The following is a 21161-nucleotide window of genomic DNA, read 5'->3' on the forward strand; positions in this document are numbered from 1 at the left end:
CTAGATCTGAAGGAGAGAGGGAGAGGGAGCGAGAGAGAGAGGAGAGTGATAATAAATGGTGAAGTGCAGAGGAATGAGAGAATCCATGGTCTACTTTGATAATGACTTGACATTTGTAATTAAAATATTTGCATCTAGCTAGAAGAGCGTAGATAGGCAGCACAGTAGTGGAGAGGTCTGAATGAGAGCGCGAACAGGAAGAAAGACGGAGTGTAGTGTGTAGTTGGCTGAGGGAAGAAAGGGGGAGAAAGTAGAGATAAATGAAAGGCTCAGTTAAGGGATTGCAAATTCAAAGTGGTTTATGAAATGGAGAGGGATCGAGCAGAACAACCCCTTCCTTCCCTCCCTCCCTCCCTCCCTCCCTCCCTCCCTCCCTCCCTCCCTCCCTCCCTCCCTCCCTCCCTCCCTCCCTCCCTCCCTCCCTCCCTCCCTCCAGCTCCTCTCGCTCTCTCTCTCTCTCTTCCCCTCTCTCTCTCTCTCTCTTCCCCTCCCTCTCTCTGTGCTCTGTAAACCTGGAACACTGTATTATCCCACACTCTCTGCTGCAGTCAACGAAAAATAAATTATGCTCGGGAACCTGTTTGCTTTAACATTTACCCTGCTGCTTGCTACCACGACTGTTTGTGTTGTTGTTTTAACTGCTGAAGGGTAGCCGGGTTCGACTCTCGTCATCTGCTTACCTGTCGTTTACAATTCCGGCATGCAGATCCAGCGTCACGTACATCGTTAATAGACAGGAGAGGGAGAGAGGAGCTGGTAGGAATAGACGAATGTGACATGTTTATGTTTTGCCGCGGTCAATCCTACACTACGTGTACACTACCTAACGTGCGCATTAATTATATCATAGCGCAATATCTTTCGGGGAGAGCAGTGAGTATGTAGGAATTGGATAGGGCAAGGACAGACGAATATTTAAAAGGACCACTGTTGAACAGTATAGGTTTCCATCGGATTTATTGCTATTTCTCTCTAAATGATTTCACCATCTATACATTTTTTCCCCAGAGACTTTATGTTATTGGAATATTTGCAACAGCGCTAAGTCACTCGTTTTATTTCAGTACCCTGGACAGCGCTAAGTCACTCGTTTTATTTCAGTACCCTGGACTGAACCAAAGTATGGTCGGAGCCGAGGACAAACTAAAAAATCATTATCTTATGCAACGTTTTCTTACCTGTTATTGATATCGAAAGAGCAAGTGGAATTAAGAGACGTCTGACCTACGTGTGCTGTTAATTGACATGTGTTTCTGTTAATTTTTACATAACTTTCACCCGGTCAGCTATTGATTGCGCTAAATGTGTAACTGCAAGAGGATACCCGTCTACCTGCAAATTATATCCAACCGACTCTATTTATAGTCTAGGTGACTATGGATTTGTCTCGTTAATATTATGATTTGTCTCATAATATTGTCCCGAGACCAACACGTGTTGAGTGTAGACAGAAGAAGAATCATTTAGAGGCAGAAAAACAGCATTTTGTGTAGGTTGCTTAGACTTAACAGTTCCATTTATTTACAGACCAAAACCAAAGTTACCCTTCAGCAGAACTAGTGTTGAGATAGGTTGGCTATTTAATGAGGGATATAAATAGTTTATTTTGTCTTGACAAAACACGCAACTTTCAAGAGTTATTGACACAGCTACAGCAGAACAATATCAGAGGAGAATTAGTCACCAAGACAATTCTCATACATAAGCAGCATACATCTTTCAAACCAAGTTTCTGAGACTCTAAAACTTCCAACATGGCGGTGTCCTGTCAAAGTCTACCCGAGGTTCGACGCTCCATCATCGGCCAGACACTGATCTTTGCCTCGCTGACTTTACTCCTCTCTTGGTCCTGCCCGGCTCTAGGCAAGAAGAAGCTCTACATCGGTGCCCTCTTCCCGATGAGCGGAGGCTGGCCCGGGGGCCAAGCATGCCTCCCTTCCGCTCAGATGGCCCTCGACTTGGTGAACAAGAGAACGGATATACTGCCGGAGTACGAGCTGGAACTGATCCACTACGATAGCATGGTGAGTAGCCTAGCCTGATACACTAAATATCTTGGTGAGTAGCCTAGCCCGATACACTAAATAGCCTGGTGAGTAGCCTAGCCTGATACACTAAATAGCATGGTGAGTAGCCTAGCCTAGCCTGATACACTAAATAGCATGGTGAGTAGCCTAGCCTGATACACTAAATAGCATGATGAGTAGCCTAGCCTATCCTGATACACTAAATAGCATGGTGAGTAGCCTAGCCTGATACACTAAATAGCATGGTGAGAAGCCTAGCCTGATACACTAAATAGCATGATGAGTAGCCTAGCCTGATACACTAAATAGCATGGTGAGTAGCATAGCCTGATACACTAAATAGCATGGTGAGTAGCCTAGCCTGATACACTAAATAGCATGATGAGTAGCCTAGCCTATCCTGATACACTAAATAGCATGGTGAGTAGCCTAGCCTGATACACTAAATAGCATGGTGAGTAGCCTAGCCTGATACACTAAATAGCGTGATGAGTAGCCTAGCCTGATACACTAAATAGCATGGTGAGTAGCATAGCATGATACACTAAATAGCGTGATGAGTAGCCTAGCCTGATACACTAAATAGCATGGTGAGTAGCCTAGCCTAGCCTGATACACTAAATAGCATGATGAGTAGCCTAGCCTAGCCTGATGCACTAAATAGCACGATGAGTAACCTAGCAGGCTAGGCTAAGTAGCATGGTGAATAGCCTAGCCTGATACACTTAATAGCATGATGAGTAGCTTAGCCTGATACACTAAATAGCATGGTGAGTAGCATAGCCTGATACACTAAATAGCATGGTGAGTAGCCTAGCCTGATACACTAAATAGCATGATGAGTAGCCTAGCCTATCCTGATACACTAAATAGCATGGTGAGTAGCCTAGCCTGATACACTAAATAGCATGGTGAGTAGCCTAGCCTGATACACTAAATAGCGTGATGAGTAGCCTAGCCTGATACACTAAATAGCATGGTGAGTAGCATAGCCTGATACACTAAATAGCGTGATGAGTAGCCTAGCCTGATACACTAAATAGCATGGTGAGTAGCCTAGCCTAGCCTGATGCACTAAATAGCACGATGAGTAACCTAGCAGGCTAGGCTAAGTAGCATGGTGAATAGCCTAGCCTGATACACTTAATAGCATGATGAGCAGCTTAGCCTGATACACTAAATAGCATGGTGAGTAGCCTAGCCTAGCCTGATGCACTAAATAGCATGATGAGTAACCTAGCAGGCTAGGCTAAGTAGCATGGTGAGTAGCCTAGCCTGATACACTAAATAGCATGGTGAGTAGCCTAGGCTAAGCTATAGGCAAAGTGCACTTTAAGTTCCTATAGGTATAACAACTTGTAATAGGAATGTAAGGTTGATGCATTGACTGCATGATTTCTGTGTAAACATCCAAAGTGTCTGATTTACGTGGTTTGTACGGTTGTGTTAATAATTCAGACTGGAACGTTATTCGTGTTGTAGAACAGCATTGTGTCATAATGACTTGCTTTTATCACAACTTTGTCTTGCCTATATTTTGTGTAATATGAATACCAAGTCTGTCATGCGTGCAAGCTGTCATGCGTGCAATCTGTCATGCGTGCAATCTGTCATGCGTGCAATCTGTCATGCGTGCAATCCCATAATTAGGATAATAAACTGTCCTCTGTGAATTTCTCTAATTTCCTCAGTCATTATTTTTTTAATGAGCGCCAATAGACTGTATCTTTGATTCATGTTCTTTAAGACGGGCTAAAACCACTCAGTAGAAAATGTAGCTTATGAGCATTGGTCATCATTATGTAGCCTCTGTTATTCTATTCAATAGAATCAGAAACCCCTTTATTCAAGTACAATTACTGGTGAAATTGCTAGTGCTGACAACAATAAACAGAATATTCAGACAGAGTGCATAATATGTTTAGGAGTATTGGACTCTCTCTCTCTCTCTCTCTCTCTCTCTCTCTCTCTCTCTCTCTCTCTCTCTCTCTCTCTCTACCATTCTGCCTCTTCTTCCCACCTGCGTCCCTCCTCCACATCATGGGAGAGAGATGCCAACACACCACACTCACAGTCTGGAAATAGTTAAATGCACTGTGACTGGCTGGTGTTGCTAAGAACATTGCTCTGATTGGTTGGAACTGCTCTGCATTGGAACCCCACTTCAAAAGACTGGGGGGGGGGGGTAGAAAGGGAGAAGGGGGAGGGTGGTTAGAGGTTGGCATAACAACAGTAACCAAGACGACTGCGGTTCATACAAACAGAGAGCTACAGATTTCTCTCCAAGAAAAGGGAAAGATTGTGCGCTTACTATCGTTGCTTGAACAGGGAAACAGATGGATGGCGAGGTGATGTGAGTCTGCCTGTTGCGGTGAGCTCCTATTGAGTGTTCAGCGTAGTTAGCCAAATGTAAGAAGTCATCCATCATAGGCACTTACACAGCCACACACAGCCCGTCCAAGTGTCTTCCAGGTCAGCTGCATAGGACTCTGGTGAAAAGTAGTGCACTATGTACTGTAGGGCCCATAGGACTCTGGTGAAAAGTAGTGCACTATGTACTGTAGGGCCCATAGGACTCTGGTGAAAAGTAGTGCACTATGTACTGTAGGGCCCATAGGACTCTGGTGAAAAGTAGTGCACTATGTACTGTAGGGCCCATAGGACTCTGGTGAAAAGTAGTGCACTATGTACTGTAGGGCCCATAGGACTCTGGTGAAAAGTAGTGCACTATGTACTGTAGGGCCCATAGGACTCTGGTGAAAAGTAGTGCACTATGTACTGTAGGGCCCATAGGACACTGGTGAAAAGTAGTGCACTATGTACTGTAGGGCCCATAGGACTCTGGTGAAAAGTAGTGCACTATGTACTGTAGGGCCCATAGGACTCTGGTGAAAAGTAGTGCACTATGAACTGTAGGGCCCATAGGACTCTGGTGAAAAGTAGTGCACTATGAACTGTAGGGCCCATAGGACTCTGGTGAAAAGTAGTGCACTATGTACTGTAGGGCCCATAGGACTCTGGTGAAAAGTAGTGCACTATGTACTGTAGGGCCCATAGGACTCTGGTGAAAAGTAGTGCACTATGTACTGTAGGGCCCATAGGACTCTGGTGAAAAGTAGTGCACTATGTACTGTAGGGCCCATAGGACTCTGGTGAAAAGTAGTGCACTATGTACTGTAGGGCCCATAGGACTCTGGTGAAAAGTAGTGCACTATGTACTGTAGGGCCCATAGGACTCTGGTGAAAAGTAGTGCACTATGTAGGGAGGGGTTAGAATAATTGAGAACACTCCCCATGAGTATCGCTCTGGATTAGTGGCTCTTTTTGTTTACACAGACATTGATTTGATTTGATAGTAAGAAGGAGGGCAACGTTCTCCAAAACCTATTCATGGACATAACGTCAGATTTAGATGGTGAGCATTAGCAATGAGGATTTACAAGAAAACAAGTCCAAAAGGCTGCATTTATTTCTAAGTTTAGGATGGATGGAGTTTTATGTCTAAGTTTGGGATGGATGGAGTTTTATGTCTAAGTTTAGGATGGATGGAGTTTTATTTCTAAGTTTAGGATGGATGGAGTTTTATTTCTAAGTTTAGGATGGATGGAGTTTTATGTCTATGTTTAGGATGGATGGAGTTTTATTTCTAAGTTTAGGATGGATGGAGTTTTATGTCTAAGTTTAGGATGGATGGAGTTTTATTTCTAAGTTTAGGATGGATGGAGTTTTATTTCTAAGTTTAGGATGGATGGAGTTTTATTTATTCGTTTAGGATGGATGGAGTTTTATTTCTAAGTTTAGGATGGATGGAGTTTTATTTCTAAGTTTAGGATGGATGGAGTTTTATTTCTAAGTTTAGGATGGATGGAGTTTTATTTCTAAATTTAGGATGGATGGAGTTTTATTTCTAAGTTTAGGATGGATGGAGTTTTATTCGTGAGTGTAGGATGGATGGAGTTTTATTTCTAAGTTTAGGATGGATGGAGTTTTATTTCTAAGTTTAGGATGGATGGAGTTTTATTTCTAAGTTTAAGATGGATGGAGTTTTATGTCTAAGTTTAGGATGGATGGAGTTTTATGTCTAAGTTTAGGATGGATGGAGTTTTATTCGTGAGTGTAGGATGGATGGAGTTTTATTTCTAAGTTTAGGATGGATGGAGTTTTATTTCTAAGTTTAGGATGGATGGAGTTTTATTTCTAAGTTTAGGATGGATGGAGTTTTATGTCTAAGTTTAGGATGGATGGAGTTTAATGTCTAAGTTTAGGATGGATGGAGTTCTATGTCTAAGTTTAGGATGGATGGAGTTTTATGTCTAAGTTTAGGATGGATGGAGTTTTATGTCTAAGTTTAGGATGGATGGAGTTTTATGTCTAAGTTTAGGATGGATGGAGTTTTATTTCTAAGTTTAGGATGGATGGAGTTTTATGTCTAAGTTTAGGATGGATGGAGTTTTATGTCTAAGTTTAGGATGGATGGAGTTTTATGTCTAAGTTTAGGATGGATGGAGTTTTATGTCTAAGTTTAGGATGGATGGAGTTTTATTTCTAAGTTTAGGATGGATGGAGTTTTATTTCTAAGTTTAGGATGGATGGAGTTTAATGTCTAAGTTTAGGATGGATGGAGTTTTATTTCTAAGTTTAGGATGGATGGAGTTTTATTTCTAAGTTTAGGATGGATGGAGTTTTATTTCTAAGTTTAGGATGGATGGAGTTTTATGTCTAAGTTTAGGATGGATGGAGTTTTATTTCTATGTTTAGGATGGATGGAGTTTTATTTCTAAGTTTAGGATGGATGGAGTTTTATTTCTAAGTTTAGGATGGATGGAGTTTTATTTCTAAGTTTAGGATGGATGGAGTTTTATTTCTAAGTTTAGGATGGATGGAGTTTTATTTCTAAGTTTAGGATGGATGGAGTTTTATGTCTAAGTTTAGGATGGATGGAGTTCTATGTCTAAGTTTAGGATGGATGGAGTTTTATGTCTAAGTTTAGGATGGATGGAGTTTTATGTCTAAGTTTAGGATGGATGGAGTTTTATTTCTAAGTTTAGGATGGATGGAGTTTAATGTCTAAGTTTAGGATGGATGGAGTTTTATTTCTAAGTTTAGGATGGATGGAGTTTTATGTCTAAGTTTAGGATGGATGGAGTTCTATGTCTAAGTTTAGGATGGATGGAGTTTTATGTCTAAGTTTAGGATGGATGGAGTTTTATGTCTAAGTTTAGGATGGATGGAGTTTTATGTCTAAGTTTAGGATGGATGGAGTTTTATTTCTAAGTTTAGGATGGATGGAGTTTCATTTCTAAGTTTAGGATGGATGGAGTTTTATGTCTATGTTTAGGATGGATGGAGTTTTATTTCTAAGTTTAGGATGGATGGAGTTTTATTCGTGAGTGTAGGATGGATTGGGTTTAACCTCCACACCAGGCCTTCATAACCTTCATCAAAACGCCTGTGAATCTCCCTGTCGCTCTCTCTTTCTCTCTCTCTCCACACCAGGCCTCCATAACCTTCATCAAAACGCCTGTGAATCTCTCTGTCGCTCTCTCTTTCTCTCTCTCTCCACACCAGGCCTCCATAACCTTCATCAAAACGCCTGTGAATCTCTCTGTCGCTCTCTCTTTCTCTCTCTCTACACACCAGGCCTCCATAGCCTTCATCAAAACGCCTGTGAATCTCTCTGTCGCTCTCTCTTTCTCTCTCTCTACACACCAGGCCTCCATAGCCTTCATCAAAACGCCTGTGAATCTCTCTGTCGCTCTCTCTTTCTCTCTCTCTCCACACCAGGCCTTCATAACCTTCATCAAAACGCCTGTGAATCTCCCTGTCGCTCTCTCTTTCTCTCTCTCTCCACACCAGGCCTTCATAACCTTCATCAAAACGCCTGTGAATCTCCCTGTCGCTCTCTCTTTCTCTCTCTCTCCACACCAGGCCTCCATAACCTTCATCAAAACACCTGTGAATCTCTCTGTCGCTCTCTCTTTCTCTCTCTCTCTCCACACCAGGCCTCCTTAACCTTCATCAAAACACCTGTGAATCTCTCTGTCGCTCTCTCTTTCTCTCTCTCTCTCTCCACACCAGGCCTCCTGTAACCCATCTGTCAGCAACACTTAAGTGACGGTTTATAAGCGGTTTTTTGTTTTATTGACGGGATTGACTTCTTGCGACCCCCTATAAAATCATCTGATATATTTAAAGGAACCCTGCACTGTCAAGCCATTTTCAAATAGTCAATACTTGAGAATGAACTTGATTATATATTTATGAAGTGTTCATCTCTAGCCTATTCATATGAATAATGGAAAGTGTCTCTGTGAAGGAAAATAATCGTGCTGTTCCAGTCCAGATGAGTCTTTACAATATCGCTGATACTTCGTCCAAATATTTAACAGCTGCTTGCTATTCCTTTCGGGAGTCTGTAGAATTCTTAACATTCGGAGCGTTCTAAAAAAATCCTGAAAGTCAATGGCTGCATTTGGCACGCTTCGTAGTGCCTGTGCATCTCTCTGTCTCGCTCTGTCTCAGCCCTTCACTCAGGCAAGCAGAGGTGCTCAATACTAAACAGTTGAAAATACAAAAATATCTACATAGTTTGTGCTGACAGTTTTTTTTTCTCTCTGTAGGCTATGTGTGTGTGTTGTTGGGTTCACTTGATTTGATGCGTTGGGCCCCAGCTGCACAGTTCATGGATGGCACCGAAAGACCGGGTCTCCCTGTTTATAGCTCCCTAGCCAAACTTTGCAGTGTTTATTTTTTGTGTGTGCTATTTCTTTTACATGATTTGCTCAGAAAGTTTATTGTATTATTACCTACAGCAAAAATAACTTTCGGACACTCACCAAAAATTGAGGAGAAATTTGCTTTCTCTGACCTGGATTCATTGTTTGTACCCGAGGCAGCTCTATTCATCCCTGGGGCTACACCAAAACGCTGATGCCAGAGAAGAAGAAGAAGTGGGGCCCTAGTCAGACTCAGGCAGTGTGCATACCATCCACCGCTTCAGAGTATATTACTCGCTAAGGTTCAGTCCCTGGACAATAAAGTAGACAAGCTCAGGGCGAGGATCTCCTGCCAGAGAGACATCAGGGACTGTAAAATACTCAGTTTTACGGAATCACGGAGATTCATTCAGCCAGTGGACTTCTCCTTCTCCCTCATGTGCGGACATGAAGAAAGAACCCTCTGTGAAAGAGGCAAAGGGGTTTGTTTCATGATTATTAACAACTCATGGTGGGATTGTGGTAAAATACAGACAGTCAATTTGTTCTCCCGATCTGGAATACTTCACCATGAAATACTAACCGCATTACCTCCCGAGTTAATTGTCTTCGGTCATCGTCACTGCTTTGTACACCCCCCCCCCCCCCCCCCCCCCCGCCCTACTTTCGGAAAATCAGATCACGCCTCCATTATGCTCCTCCCCACCTATACGCAGAAACTTAAACAGGAAGCACCTGTGGTAAGTACTGTTCAACGTTGGTCTCACCAATTGGAATCTGTGCTTCAAGATTGTTTTGATCATGTGGATTGGGAATGTTCTGGGTTGCCTCTGAGCATAGTATCGATGTATACACTTACTCGGGAACTGGGTTTATCAGGAAGTGCATAGAGGATGTTGTTCCCACTATGTAAGAATGCTGTTCATCGACTACAGCTCAGCCTTCAACACCATAGTGCCTTCCAAGCTCAGGATCCTGGGTCTGAACCAGGGGAGAACGACTGCCCCCTCGCATTGACAATTTAAAGTTGAAGGCTGACCTCGGTACTGGAGGCATTGTCTACAGAAAACAGGATCCCCCATTATAGTGAATGGGGAAATGGCAATCTTCGTGGTCAATATTCTTGTATATATATATAGCAGCCTGCAGTAAATCGGTTGGCTGTCAACTTGACATACTCTATGAGAGGAGGCAGGACTGAGCTGGCCTGCAACGTCACTTCCTAGAGGAGCTCAAACTGCACATGCAAAGTTTCCAAAATCTCCTCCATGTAGCAAGATGGTCGAAACGCTGAAATGACACTTCCTGATCATCAACTGCGCCACTGAGCACTCTCATAGGAAACAATGGAGTGATGTCATCGATGGCTTCGTTCCATATGTTTTACACTCTATGAATCCTTTCCTGTGCAACTGGGTCCTGGATTTCCTGATGGGCCGACCCCAAGTGGTGAAGGTAGGCAACAACACCTCTGCCATGCTGATCCTCAACACAGGGGCCCCACAGGGGTGCGTGCTCAGCCCCCTCCTGTACTCCCTAATCCCCCATGACTGTGTGGCCACGCACATCTCCAACTCAATCAGCAAGTTTGCTGACAACACAACAGTGGTAGGCCTGATTACCAACAATGATGAGACAGCCTACAAGGAGTTGAGAGCCCTGGCAGAATGGTGCCTGGAAAATAACCTTTCCTTCAACATCAACAAAATGAAAGAGCTGATCGGGGACTACAGGAGACAGCAGAGAAAGCATACCCCCATCCACATCGAGGAGGCTGCAGTGGAGAGGGTCAAAAGCTTGAAGGTCCTCAGCGTGCACATCACTGACGACCTGAAATGGTCCCTTCACGTAGACAGTGTGGTGAAGAAGGTGCAACAGCGCCTCTTCAACCATTCTGGGAAGCAGAACAGGCAGAAACAGGCACTGGGAGGCTGAAGGAGTTTGGCTTGGCCTCTAAGACCCTCACAAACCTCTGCAAGTATATGTACACAGTTCCTTCAGAAAGTAATCACACCCCTTGACTTTTTTCTACATTTTGTTGTCAAAATGGAACTATGTCTTTCAATTTATTTTACAAATTAATAAAACATGAAAAGCTGAAATGTATTGAGTTAATGAGTATTAAACACCTTTGTTATGGCAAGTCTAAATAAGTTCAGAAGTAAGAATTAACTTTTTACAGTCACATAATAAGTTGCATGGACTGTGTTTAACATGATTTTTGAATGACTACCTCCCTGTAAGGTCCCTGAGTCGAGCATTAAATTTCAAACAGGAAAAAACTGATGATGGATCAACAACATTGTAGTTACTCTACAATACTAACCTACCTAACCAGAGAAAGAAGGAAACCTGTACAGAATACAAATATTCCAAAACATGCATCCTGTTTGCAACAAGGCAAGAAAGTAAAACTGCAAAAAATGTGGCAAAATTTTTTTAACTTTATGTCCTGAATACAAAGCAATATGTTTGGGGCAAATCCAATACAACACATCACTGAGTACCACTCTTCATATTTTCAACCATGGTGGTGGCTGCATCATGTTATGGGCATGCTTGTCATCAGCATGGACTACAGAGTTTTTTTGTTGATAAAAATAGAGCTAAGCACATGCACATTCCTAGAGGAAAAGCTGGTTCAGTCTGCTGTCCAACAGACACTGGGAGACAAATTCACCTTTCAGCAGGACAATAACCTAAAACACAAGGCCAAATCTACACTGGAGTTGCTTACCAAGATGATATTGAATGTTCCTGAGTGGCCCAGTTACAGTTATGACATAAATCAGCTTCAAAATCTATGTCAAGACTTGAAAATGGCCCCAAACACGTCACTGACTCAATGAGCCCCAAGCACATCACTGACTCAATGAGCCCCAAGCACACCACTGACTCAAAGAGCGTCAAACTCCCTACTGACTCAAAGAGCGTCAAACTCGCCACTGACTCAATGAGCCTCAAACATGTCACTGACTCAGAATAAACAGGCGTGCCTGAACTGATTGTGACTGGGTGGGTGGGGTTAGTCTGAACTGATTGTGACTGGGTGGGTGGGGTTAGTCTGATCTGATTGTGACTGGGTGGGTGGCGTTAGTCTGATCTGATTGTGACTGGGTGGGTGGGGTTAGTCTGAACTGATTGTGACTGGGTGGGTGGGGTTAGTCTGATCTGATTGTGACTGGGTGGGTGGGGTTAGTCTGAACTGATTGTGAATGGGTGGGTGGGGTTAGTCTGAACTGATTGTGACTGGGTGGGTGGGGTTAGTCTGATCTGATTGTGACTGGGTGGGTGGGGTTAGTCTGAACTGATTGTGACTGGGTGGGTGGGGTTAGTCTGAACTGATTGTGAATGGGTGGGTGGGGTTAGTCTGAACTGATTGTGAATGGGTGGGTGGGGTTAGTCTGAACTGATTGTGAATGGGTGGGTGGGTTAGTCTGAACTGATTGTGACTGGGTGGGTGGGGTTAGTCTGAACTGATTGTGAATGGGTGGGTGGAGTTAGTCTGAACTGATTGTGAATGGGTGGGTGGGGTTAGTCTGAACTGATTGTGACTGGGTGGGTGGGGTTAGTCTGAACTGATTGTGAATGGGTGGGTGGGGTTAGTCTGAACTGATTGTGAATGGGTGGGTGGGGTTAGTCTGAACTGATTGTGATTGGGTGGGTGGGGTTAGTCTGAACTGATTGTGAATGGGTGGGTGGAGCTCTTCCATTTCTTATTTGGAGTTCTTACTGTTGACCAGCGTCTCCAAACAAAACTCATCTCAATCACGTGTAGGCTCGCCTTGGGCTGTATCCCAAATACCACTCTATTCCTTATAAATTGCTATACTTTGGACACTGTGTAGGTTTAGGGAATAAGGTGTCATTTGGGGATAAATTCTAGCAGTCAGTTTAACCCTTCCCCTTGCTCATAATTGGGCCCAATGATGTCACATTACCGACGTGTCTTTCACGTGGAATGGGTTTAGTGTGGACATGAGGAGGGGCTTTACGATGGAAAGGAATACATGAATATACTCGCTAGAGGATTTGACCATTGACTTCTCCCACTTCATAAAAATGACCTAGTTGCGTCCTAAATGAGAGCCTATGCTGTATAGTGCACTGCTTTTGACCAGGGTGCATAGGGCTCTGGTCTAAAGTAGTGCACTATATAGGGGATAGGGTTCCATAGGGCTCTGGTCTAAAGTAGTGCACTATATAGGGAATAGGGTTCCATAGGGCTCTGGTCTAAAGTAGTGCACTATATAGGGAATAGGGTTCCATAGGGCTCTGGTCTAAAGTAGTGCACTATATAGGGGATAGGGTTCCATAGGGCTCTGGTCTAAAGTAGTGCACTATATAGGGAATAGGGCCCTGATCTAAAGTAGTGCACTATATAGGGTTCTGATCTAAAGTAGTGCACTATATAGGGAATAGGGCGCCATTTGGGATGCATTCTGTGACTGCACCATTGAATAGGGCACTGGATCAAATGACTGATATTTCCCCCATACAGTCCAAACAGTAGTCTCACTGGGAATATATTCTGGTCGACAGCAAATAGAGATAAATGACTTCAAACTGATTACACAGAGGAACCTGATTTTGTTTGATTTGTCTGATCGTACAAATTGAGTTAGCAGTGGGCCCGAGGCAACAGATTTCCCCCTTTCCTTAACCACAGTGTTGCCTAATGGCATACTGTACTATCCCTATATAGTGCACTACTTTAGACCAGAGCCCTATGGAACCCTATTCCCTATATAGTGCACTACTTTAGACCAGAGCCCTATAGAACACTATTCCCTATATAGTGCACTACTTTAGACCAGAGCCCTATGGAACCCTATTCCCTATATAGTGCACTACTTTAGACCAGAACCCTATTGAACCCTATTCCCTATATAGTGCACTACTTTAGATCAGAGCCCTATTCCCTATATAGTGCACTACTTTAGACCAGAACCCTATTGAACCCTATTCCCTATATAGTGCACTACTTTAGACCAGAGCCCTATTCCCTATTATAGAGCACTACTTTAGACCAGAGCCCTATTCCCTATATAGTGCACTACTTTAGACCAGAGCCCTATTCCCTATATAGTGCACTACTTTAGACCAGGACCCTATTCCCTATATAGTGCACTACTTTAGACCAGAGCCCTATTCCCTATATAGTGCACTACTTTAGATCAGAGCCCTATTCCCTATATAGTGCACTACTTTAGACCAGAACCCTATTGAACCCTATTCCCTATATAGTGCACTACTTTAGATCAGAGCCCTATTCCCTATATAGTGCACTACTTTAGACCAGAACCCTATTGAACCCTATTCCCTATATAGTGCACTACTTTAGACCAGAGCCCTATTCCCTATTATAGAGCACTACTTTAGACCAGAGCCCTATTCCCTATATAGTGCACTACTTTAGACCAGAGCCCTATTCCCTATATAGAGCACTACTTTAGGCCAGAGCCCTATTGAACCCTATTCCCTATATAGTACACTACTTTAGACCAGAGCCCTATTCCCTATATAGTGCACTACTTTAGACCAGAGCCCTATTCCCTATATAGTGCACTACTTTAGACCAGGACCCTATTCCCTATATAGTACACTACTTTAGACCAGAGCCCTATTCCCTATATAGAGCACTACTTTAGACCAGAACCCTATTGAACCCTATTCCCTATATAGTGCACTACTTTAGACCAGAGCCCTATTCCCTATTATAGAGCACTACTTTAGACCAGAGCCCTATTCCCTATATAGTGCACTACTTTAGACCAGAGCCCTATTCCCTATATAGAGCACTACTTTAGGCCAGAGCCCTATTGAACCCTATTCCCTATATAGTACACTACTTTAGACCAGAGCCCTATTCCCTATATAGTGCACTACTTTAGACCAGAGCCCTATTCCCTATATAGTGCACTACTTTAGACCAGAGCCCTATTCCCTATATAGTGCACTACTTTAGACCAGGACCCTATTCCCTATATAGTGCACTACTTTAGACCAGAGCCCTATTCCCTATATAGAGCACTACTTTAGGCCAGAGCCCTATTGAACCCTATTCCCTATATAGTACACTACTTTAGACCAGAGCCCTATTCCCTATATAGTGCACTACTTTAGACCAGAGCCCTATTCCCTACATAGTGCACTACTTTAGACCAGGACCCTATTCCCTATATAGTGCACTACTTTAGACCAGAGCCCTATTCCCTATATAGTACACTACTTTAGACCAGAGCCCTATTCCCTATATAGTGCACTACTTTAGACCAGAGCCCTATTCCCTATATAGTGCACTACTTTAGACCAGAGCCCTATTCCCTATTATAGAGCACTACTTTAGACCAGAGCCCTATTCCCTATATAGTGCACTACTTTAGACCAGAGCCCTATTCCCTATATAGAGCACTACTTTAGGCCAGAGCCCTATTGAACCCTATTCCCTATATAGTACACTACTTTAGACCAGAGCCCTATTCCCTATATAGTGCACTACTTTAGACCAGGGCCCTATTCCATATATAGTGCACTACTTTAGACCAGGACCCTATTCCCTATATAGTACACTACTTTAGATCAGGGCCCTATTCCCTATATATAGTGGACTACTTTTGGGCAGGGCCATAGATAGTGCGTTACTTTTGCCCACAGCCCTATGGGGACATACATAGGGCATAGTGTGCCAATATCAGGTGTCCTTGGGATGTGCCTCACCTTGTCTCTGGGCTCTTCCTGTTTATTGGTGTTGTTGTGTGCAGACTAGTGTGAAATGAATCCCTGACCCGCTCAATCTCTCCACAGTTTAACATACAAATAGCACTTGTATGTTTTTTTGCGTGGTGCCGTATGTAATCAGTCTACCTCAATTTCTCCCTAAACCGACTTCTCTCTCTCTCTCCTCTCTCTCCACCCCCTACCTCCCTCCCTCCCCTTCTACCCCCATTGCTTTCCCACTCTACCTCCCCACTGCCTCTATCCCATTCTCCCCTTGCAACCTCTTCCTCTTCATCTCTCTATCCCCACACTCCCTCACCCTCTTTCTCCCTCCCTTTCTCCTCTCCCTCTCCCCTCTTTCTCCCTCTCTCCCTTTCTTCCTCTCTCCACTCCCTTATCCCATCTCCCTCTTTCTCCCTTATTCACCCTCTGCCTCACCCACTCCCCCCTTTTCCATCCCTCTCCCTTATTCCCCCTCCATCCCTCTCCCTTATTCCCCTCCTCTATCCCTCTCCCTTATTCCCTGTCTCTATCCCTCTCCCTTATTCCCGTCTCTATCCCTCTCCCTTATTCCCGTCCTCTATCCCTCTCCCTTATTCCCCCTCCATCCCTCTCCCTTATTCCCCTCTTCTATCCCTCTCCCTTATTCCCTGTCTCTATCCCTCTCCCTTATTCCCGTCTCTATCCCTCTCCCTTATTCCCCCTCTATCCCTCTCCCTTATTCCCACTCTATCCCTCTCCCTTATTCCCATCTCTATCCCTCTCCCTTATTCCTAGTCTCTATCCCTCTACCTTATTCCCCTCCTCTATCCCTCTCCCTTATTCCCAGTCTCTATCCCTCTCCCTTATTCCCCCTCTATCCCTCTCCCTTATTCCCGTCTCTATCCCTCTCCCTTATTCCGCTTATCTATCCCTCTCCCTTATTCCCCTCCTCTATCCCTCTCCCTTATTCCCAGTCTCTATCCCTCTCCCTTATTCCCGTCTCTATCCCTCTCCCTTATTCCCATCTCTATCCCTCTCCCTTATTCCTCTCCTCTGTCCCTCTCCCTTATTCCCCTTCCCTATCCCTCTCCCTTATTCCCGTCTCTATCCCTCTCCCTTATTCCCCTCCTCTATCCCTCTCCCTTATTCCCCCTCTATCCCTCTCCCTTATTCCCGTCTCTATCCCTCTCCCTTATTCCTCTCCTCTATCACTCTCCCTTATTCCACATCTCTATCCCTCTCCCTTATTCCCGTCTCTATCCCTCTCCCTTATTCCGCTTATCTATCCCTCTCCCTTATTCCCCTCCTCTATCCCTCTCCCTTATTCCCGTCTCTATCCCTCTCCCTTATTCCCCCTCTATCCCTCTCCCTTATTCCCGTCTCTATCCCTCTCCCTTATTCCTCTCCTCTATCCCTCTCCCTTATTCCCCATCTCTATCCCTCTCACTTATTCCCATCTCTATCCCTCTCCCTTATTCCTCTCCTCTATCCCTCTTCCTTATTCCCCTCCTCTATCCCTCTCCCTTATTCCCCTCCTCTATCCCTCTCCCTTATTCCCCTTCCCTATCCCTCTCCCTTATTACTCCTCTATCCCTCTCCCTTATTCCCCTCCTCTATCCCTCTCCCTTATTCCCCTCCTCTATCCCTCTCCCTTATTCCCCTTCCCTATCCCTCTCCCTTATTACTCCTCTATGCCTCTCCCTTATTCCCGTCTCTATCTCCCTCCCTTACTACTCCCTTATCCCTCTTCCTTATTACACCTCTATCCCTCTCACTTATTCCCCTCCTCTATCCCTCTCCCTTATTCCCCTCCTCTATCACTCTTCCTTATCCCTCTCCCTTATTCCCTTCCCTATCCCTCTCCCTTATTACTCCTCTATCCCTCTCCCTTATACCATCTCCCTCTTTCTCCCTTATTCCCCCTCTGCCTCACCCACTCCCCCCTTTTCTATCCCTCTCCCTTATTCCCCCCCTATCCCTCTCCCTTATTCCCGTCTCTATCCCTCTCCCTTATTCCGCTTATCTATCCCTCTCCCTTATTCCCCTCCTCTATCCCTTTCCCTTATTCCCAGTCTCTATCCCTCTCCCTTATTCCCGTCTCTATCCCTCTCCCTTATTCCCATCTCTATCCCTCTCCCTTATTCCTCTCCTCTGTCCCTCTCCCTTATTCCCCTCCTCTATTCCTCTCCCTTATTCCCCCTCTATCCCTCTCCCTTATTCCCGTCTCTATCCCTCTCCCTTATTCCTCTCCTCTATCCCTCTCCCTTATTCCCCATCTCTATCCCTCTCCCTTATTCCCCTTCCCTATCCCTCTCCCTTATTCCCCTTCCCTATCCCTCTCCCTTATTCCCGTCTCTATCCCTCTCCCTTATTCCCCTCCTCTTTCCCTCTCCCTTATTCCCCCTCTATCCCTCTCCCTTATTCCCCCTCTATCCCTCTCCCTTATTCCCGTCTCTATCCCTCTCCCTTATTCCTCTCCTCTATCCCTCTCCCTTATTCCCCATCTCTATCCCTCTCCCTTATTCCCGTCTCTATCCCTCTCCCTTATTCCTCTCCTCTATCCCTCTCCCTTATTCCTCTCCTCTATCCCTCTCCCTTATTCCCCCTCTATCCCTCTCCCTTATTCCCGTCTCTATCCCTCTCCCTTATTCCTCTCCTCTATCCCTCTCCCTTATTCCCCATCTCTATCCCTCTCCCTTATTCCCGTCTCTATCCCTCTCCCTTATTCCTCTCCTCTATCCCTCTCCCTTATTCCTCTCCTCTATCCCTCTCCCTTATTCCCCTCCTCTATCCCTCTCCCTTATTCCCCTTCCCTTTCCCTCTCCCTTATTACTCCTCTATCCCTCTCCCTTATTCCCCTCCTCTAGCCCTCTCCCTTATTCCCCTCCTCTATCCCTCTCCCTTATTCCCCTTCCCCATCCCTCTCCCTTATTACTCCTCTATCCCTCTCCCTTATTCCCGTCTCTATCTCTCTCCCTTATTACTCCTCTATCCCTCTCCCTTATTCCCGTCTCTATCTCCCTCCCTTATTACTCCTCTATCCCTCTCCCTTATTTCTCCTCTATCCCTCTCCCTTATTCCCCTCCTATATCTCTCTCCCTTATTCGCCTCCTCTATCCCTCTTCCTTATCCCTCTCCCTTATTCCCCTCCTCTATCCCTCTCCCTTATTCCCCTTCCCTATCCCTCTCCCTTATTACTCCTCTATCCCTCTCCCTTATGCCATCTCCCTCTTTCTCCCTTATTCCCCCTCTGCCTCACCCACTCCCCCCTTTTCTATCTCTCTCCCTTATTCCCCTCCTCTATCCCTCTCCCTTATCCCTCTCCCTTATTCACCTCCTCTATCCCTCTTCCTTATCCCTCTCCCTTATTCCCCTCCTCTATCCTTCTCCCTTATTCCCGTCTCTATCTCTCTCCCTTATTCCCCATCTATCCCTCTCCCTTATTCCCCTCCTCTATCCCTCTCCCTTATTCCCCTTCCCTATTCGTCTCCCTTATTACTCCTCTATCCCTCTCCCTTATACCATCTCCCTCTTTCTCCCTTATTCCCATTCTGCCTCACCCACTCCCCCCTTTTCCATCCCTCTCCCTTATTCCCCTCCTCTATCCCTCTCCCTTATTCCCGTCTCTATCCCTCTCCCTTATTACTCCTCTATCCCTCTCCCTTATTCCGCTTATCTATCCCTCTCCCTTATTCCCCCTCTATCCCTCTCCCTTATTCCCGTTTCTATCCCTCTCCCTTATTCCGCTTATCTATCCCTCTCCCTTATTCCCCCTCTATCCCTCTCCCTTATTCCGCTTATCTATCCCTCTCCCTTATTCCCGTCTCTATCCCTCTCCCTTATTCCCGTCTATATCCCTCTCCCTTATTCCGCTTATCTATCCCTCTCCCTTATTCCCGTCTCTATCCCTCTCCCTTATTCCCGTTTCTATCCCTCTCCCTTATTCCGCTTATCTATCCCTCTCCCTTATTACCGTCTATATCCCTCTCCCTTATTCCGCTTATCTATCCCTCTCCCTTATTCCCGTCTCTATCCCTCTCCCTTATTCCCGTCTCTATCCCTCTCCCTTATTCCCGTCTCTATCCCTCTCCCTTATTCCGCTTATCTATCCCTCTCCCTTATTCCCGTCTCTATCCCTCTCCCTTATTCCGCTTATCTAACCCTCTCCCTTATTCCCGTCTCTATCTCTCTCCCTTATTCCCGTCTCTATCCCTCTCCCTTATTCCCGTCTCTATCCCTCTCCCTTATTCCCAGTCTCTATACCTCTCCCTTATTCCGCCTCTATCCCTCTCCCTTATTCCCGTCTCTATCCCTCTCCCTTATTCCCCTCTCTATCCCTCTCCCTTATTACTCATCTATCCCTCTCCCTTATTCCCGTCTCTATCCCTCTCCCTTATTACTCCTCTATCCCTCTCCCTTATTCCGCTTCTCTATCCCTCTCCCTTATTCCCGTCTCTATCCCTCCCCCTTTTCCCCGTCTCTATCCCTCTCCCTTATTACTCCTCTATCCCTCTCCCTTATTCCGCTTCTCTATCCCTCTCCCTTATTCCCAGTCTCTGTCCCTCTCCCTTATTCCCCCTCTATCCCTCTCCCTTATTCCCGTCTCTATCTTCCTCTCCCTTATTCCCATCTCTATCCCTCTCCCTTATTACTCCTCTATCCCTCTCCCTTATTCCCGTCTCTAACCCTCTCCCTTATTCCCATCTCTATCCCTCTCCCTTATTACTCCTCTATCCCTCTCCCTTATTCCGCTTCTCTATCTCTCTCCCTTATTCCTTTATTTACTATTCCTCTGTTCCACATGCAGTGTGATGAGATGGTTTACCATTAAATAGTTTGGAGCATTTATAGTCTGCCTTTCTTTCTTCCTCTGTTCCCTACAGTGTGATCCAGGGGAAGCCACCAAGCTCCTGTACGACCTGCTCTACACTGAGCCCATCAAAATGGTCCTGATGCCCGGCTGCAGCTCTGTGTCCACTTTGGTGGCCGAGGCCGCTCGAATGTGGAACCTTATAGTGGTGAGTGTGGCTCTACTGTCTGTCTCTGTGTGTGTGTGTGTGTGTGTGTGTGTGTGTGTGTGTGTGTGTGCGTGTGGAACGGCATTCTTCCTTCTCTTCTGAGGAGGAGTAGCGAGAAGGATCGGAGGACCAATGCGCGTTTATTTTAAGACATAAACTGAACACTATGAAATACAGAACAATAAACCTGAACATGAACGAAAACCGAAACAGTACTGTGTGGCAACAAACACTCACACGGAAACAAACACCCACAAACCAAAAGTGAAACCCAGACTACCTAAGCATGTTTCTCAATCAGAAACAACAACTAACGACACCTGCCTCTGATTGAGAACCATATTAGGCTGAACTCAAAACCCCAACATAGAAAAACACACATAGACTGCCCACCCCAACTCACGCCCTGACCATACTACATAATGACAAAACAAAGGAAATAAAGGTCAGAACGTGACAGTGTGCGTGTGGACAGTTTGCCTGTCTGTCTATGTGTCTGTCTGTCTATGTCTGTCCTATATGTCTGTCTGTCCTATATGTCTGTCTGTCCTATATGTCTGTCTGTCTATGTGTCTGTCTGTCTATGTGTCTGTCTGTCTATGTGTCTGTCTGTCTATGTGTCTGTCTGTCTATATGTCTGTCTATATGTCTGTCTGTCTATGTGTCTGTCTGTCTATATGTCTGTCTGTCTATACGTC

The 21161-nt window shown here is 45.0% G+C and overlaps 1 protein-coding gene across 1 annotated transcript in view; it reads left to right on the plus strand.

The window, feature by feature from the left end:
• Positions 1-543: 543 nt before the first annotated feature.
• The window catches only part of LOC110496897 (gamma-aminobutyric acid type B receptor subunit 1-like), a 154483-nt gene continuing 133865 nt past the window's right edge, over positions 544-21161 (plus strand). Inside the window, exons 1-2 of the mRNA XM_036953572.1 lie at positions 544-2024; positions 20329-20463. Of these exons, the coding sequence (XP_036809467.1) occupies positions 1755-2024; positions 20329-20463 (405 nt within the window). The 5' untranslated portion in view covers positions 544-1754. The remainder of the gene's footprint in view (positions 2025-20328; positions 20464-21161) is intronic.

The sequence above is a fragment of the Oncorhynchus mykiss genome, chromosome 18 (genome assembly GCF_013265735.2).
Source record: "Oncorhynchus mykiss isolate Arlee chromosome 18, USDA_OmykA_1.1, whole genome shotgun sequence".
Taxonomy (NCBI): Eukaryota; Metazoa; Chordata; class Actinopteri; order Salmoniformes; family Salmonidae; genus Oncorhynchus; species Oncorhynchus mykiss.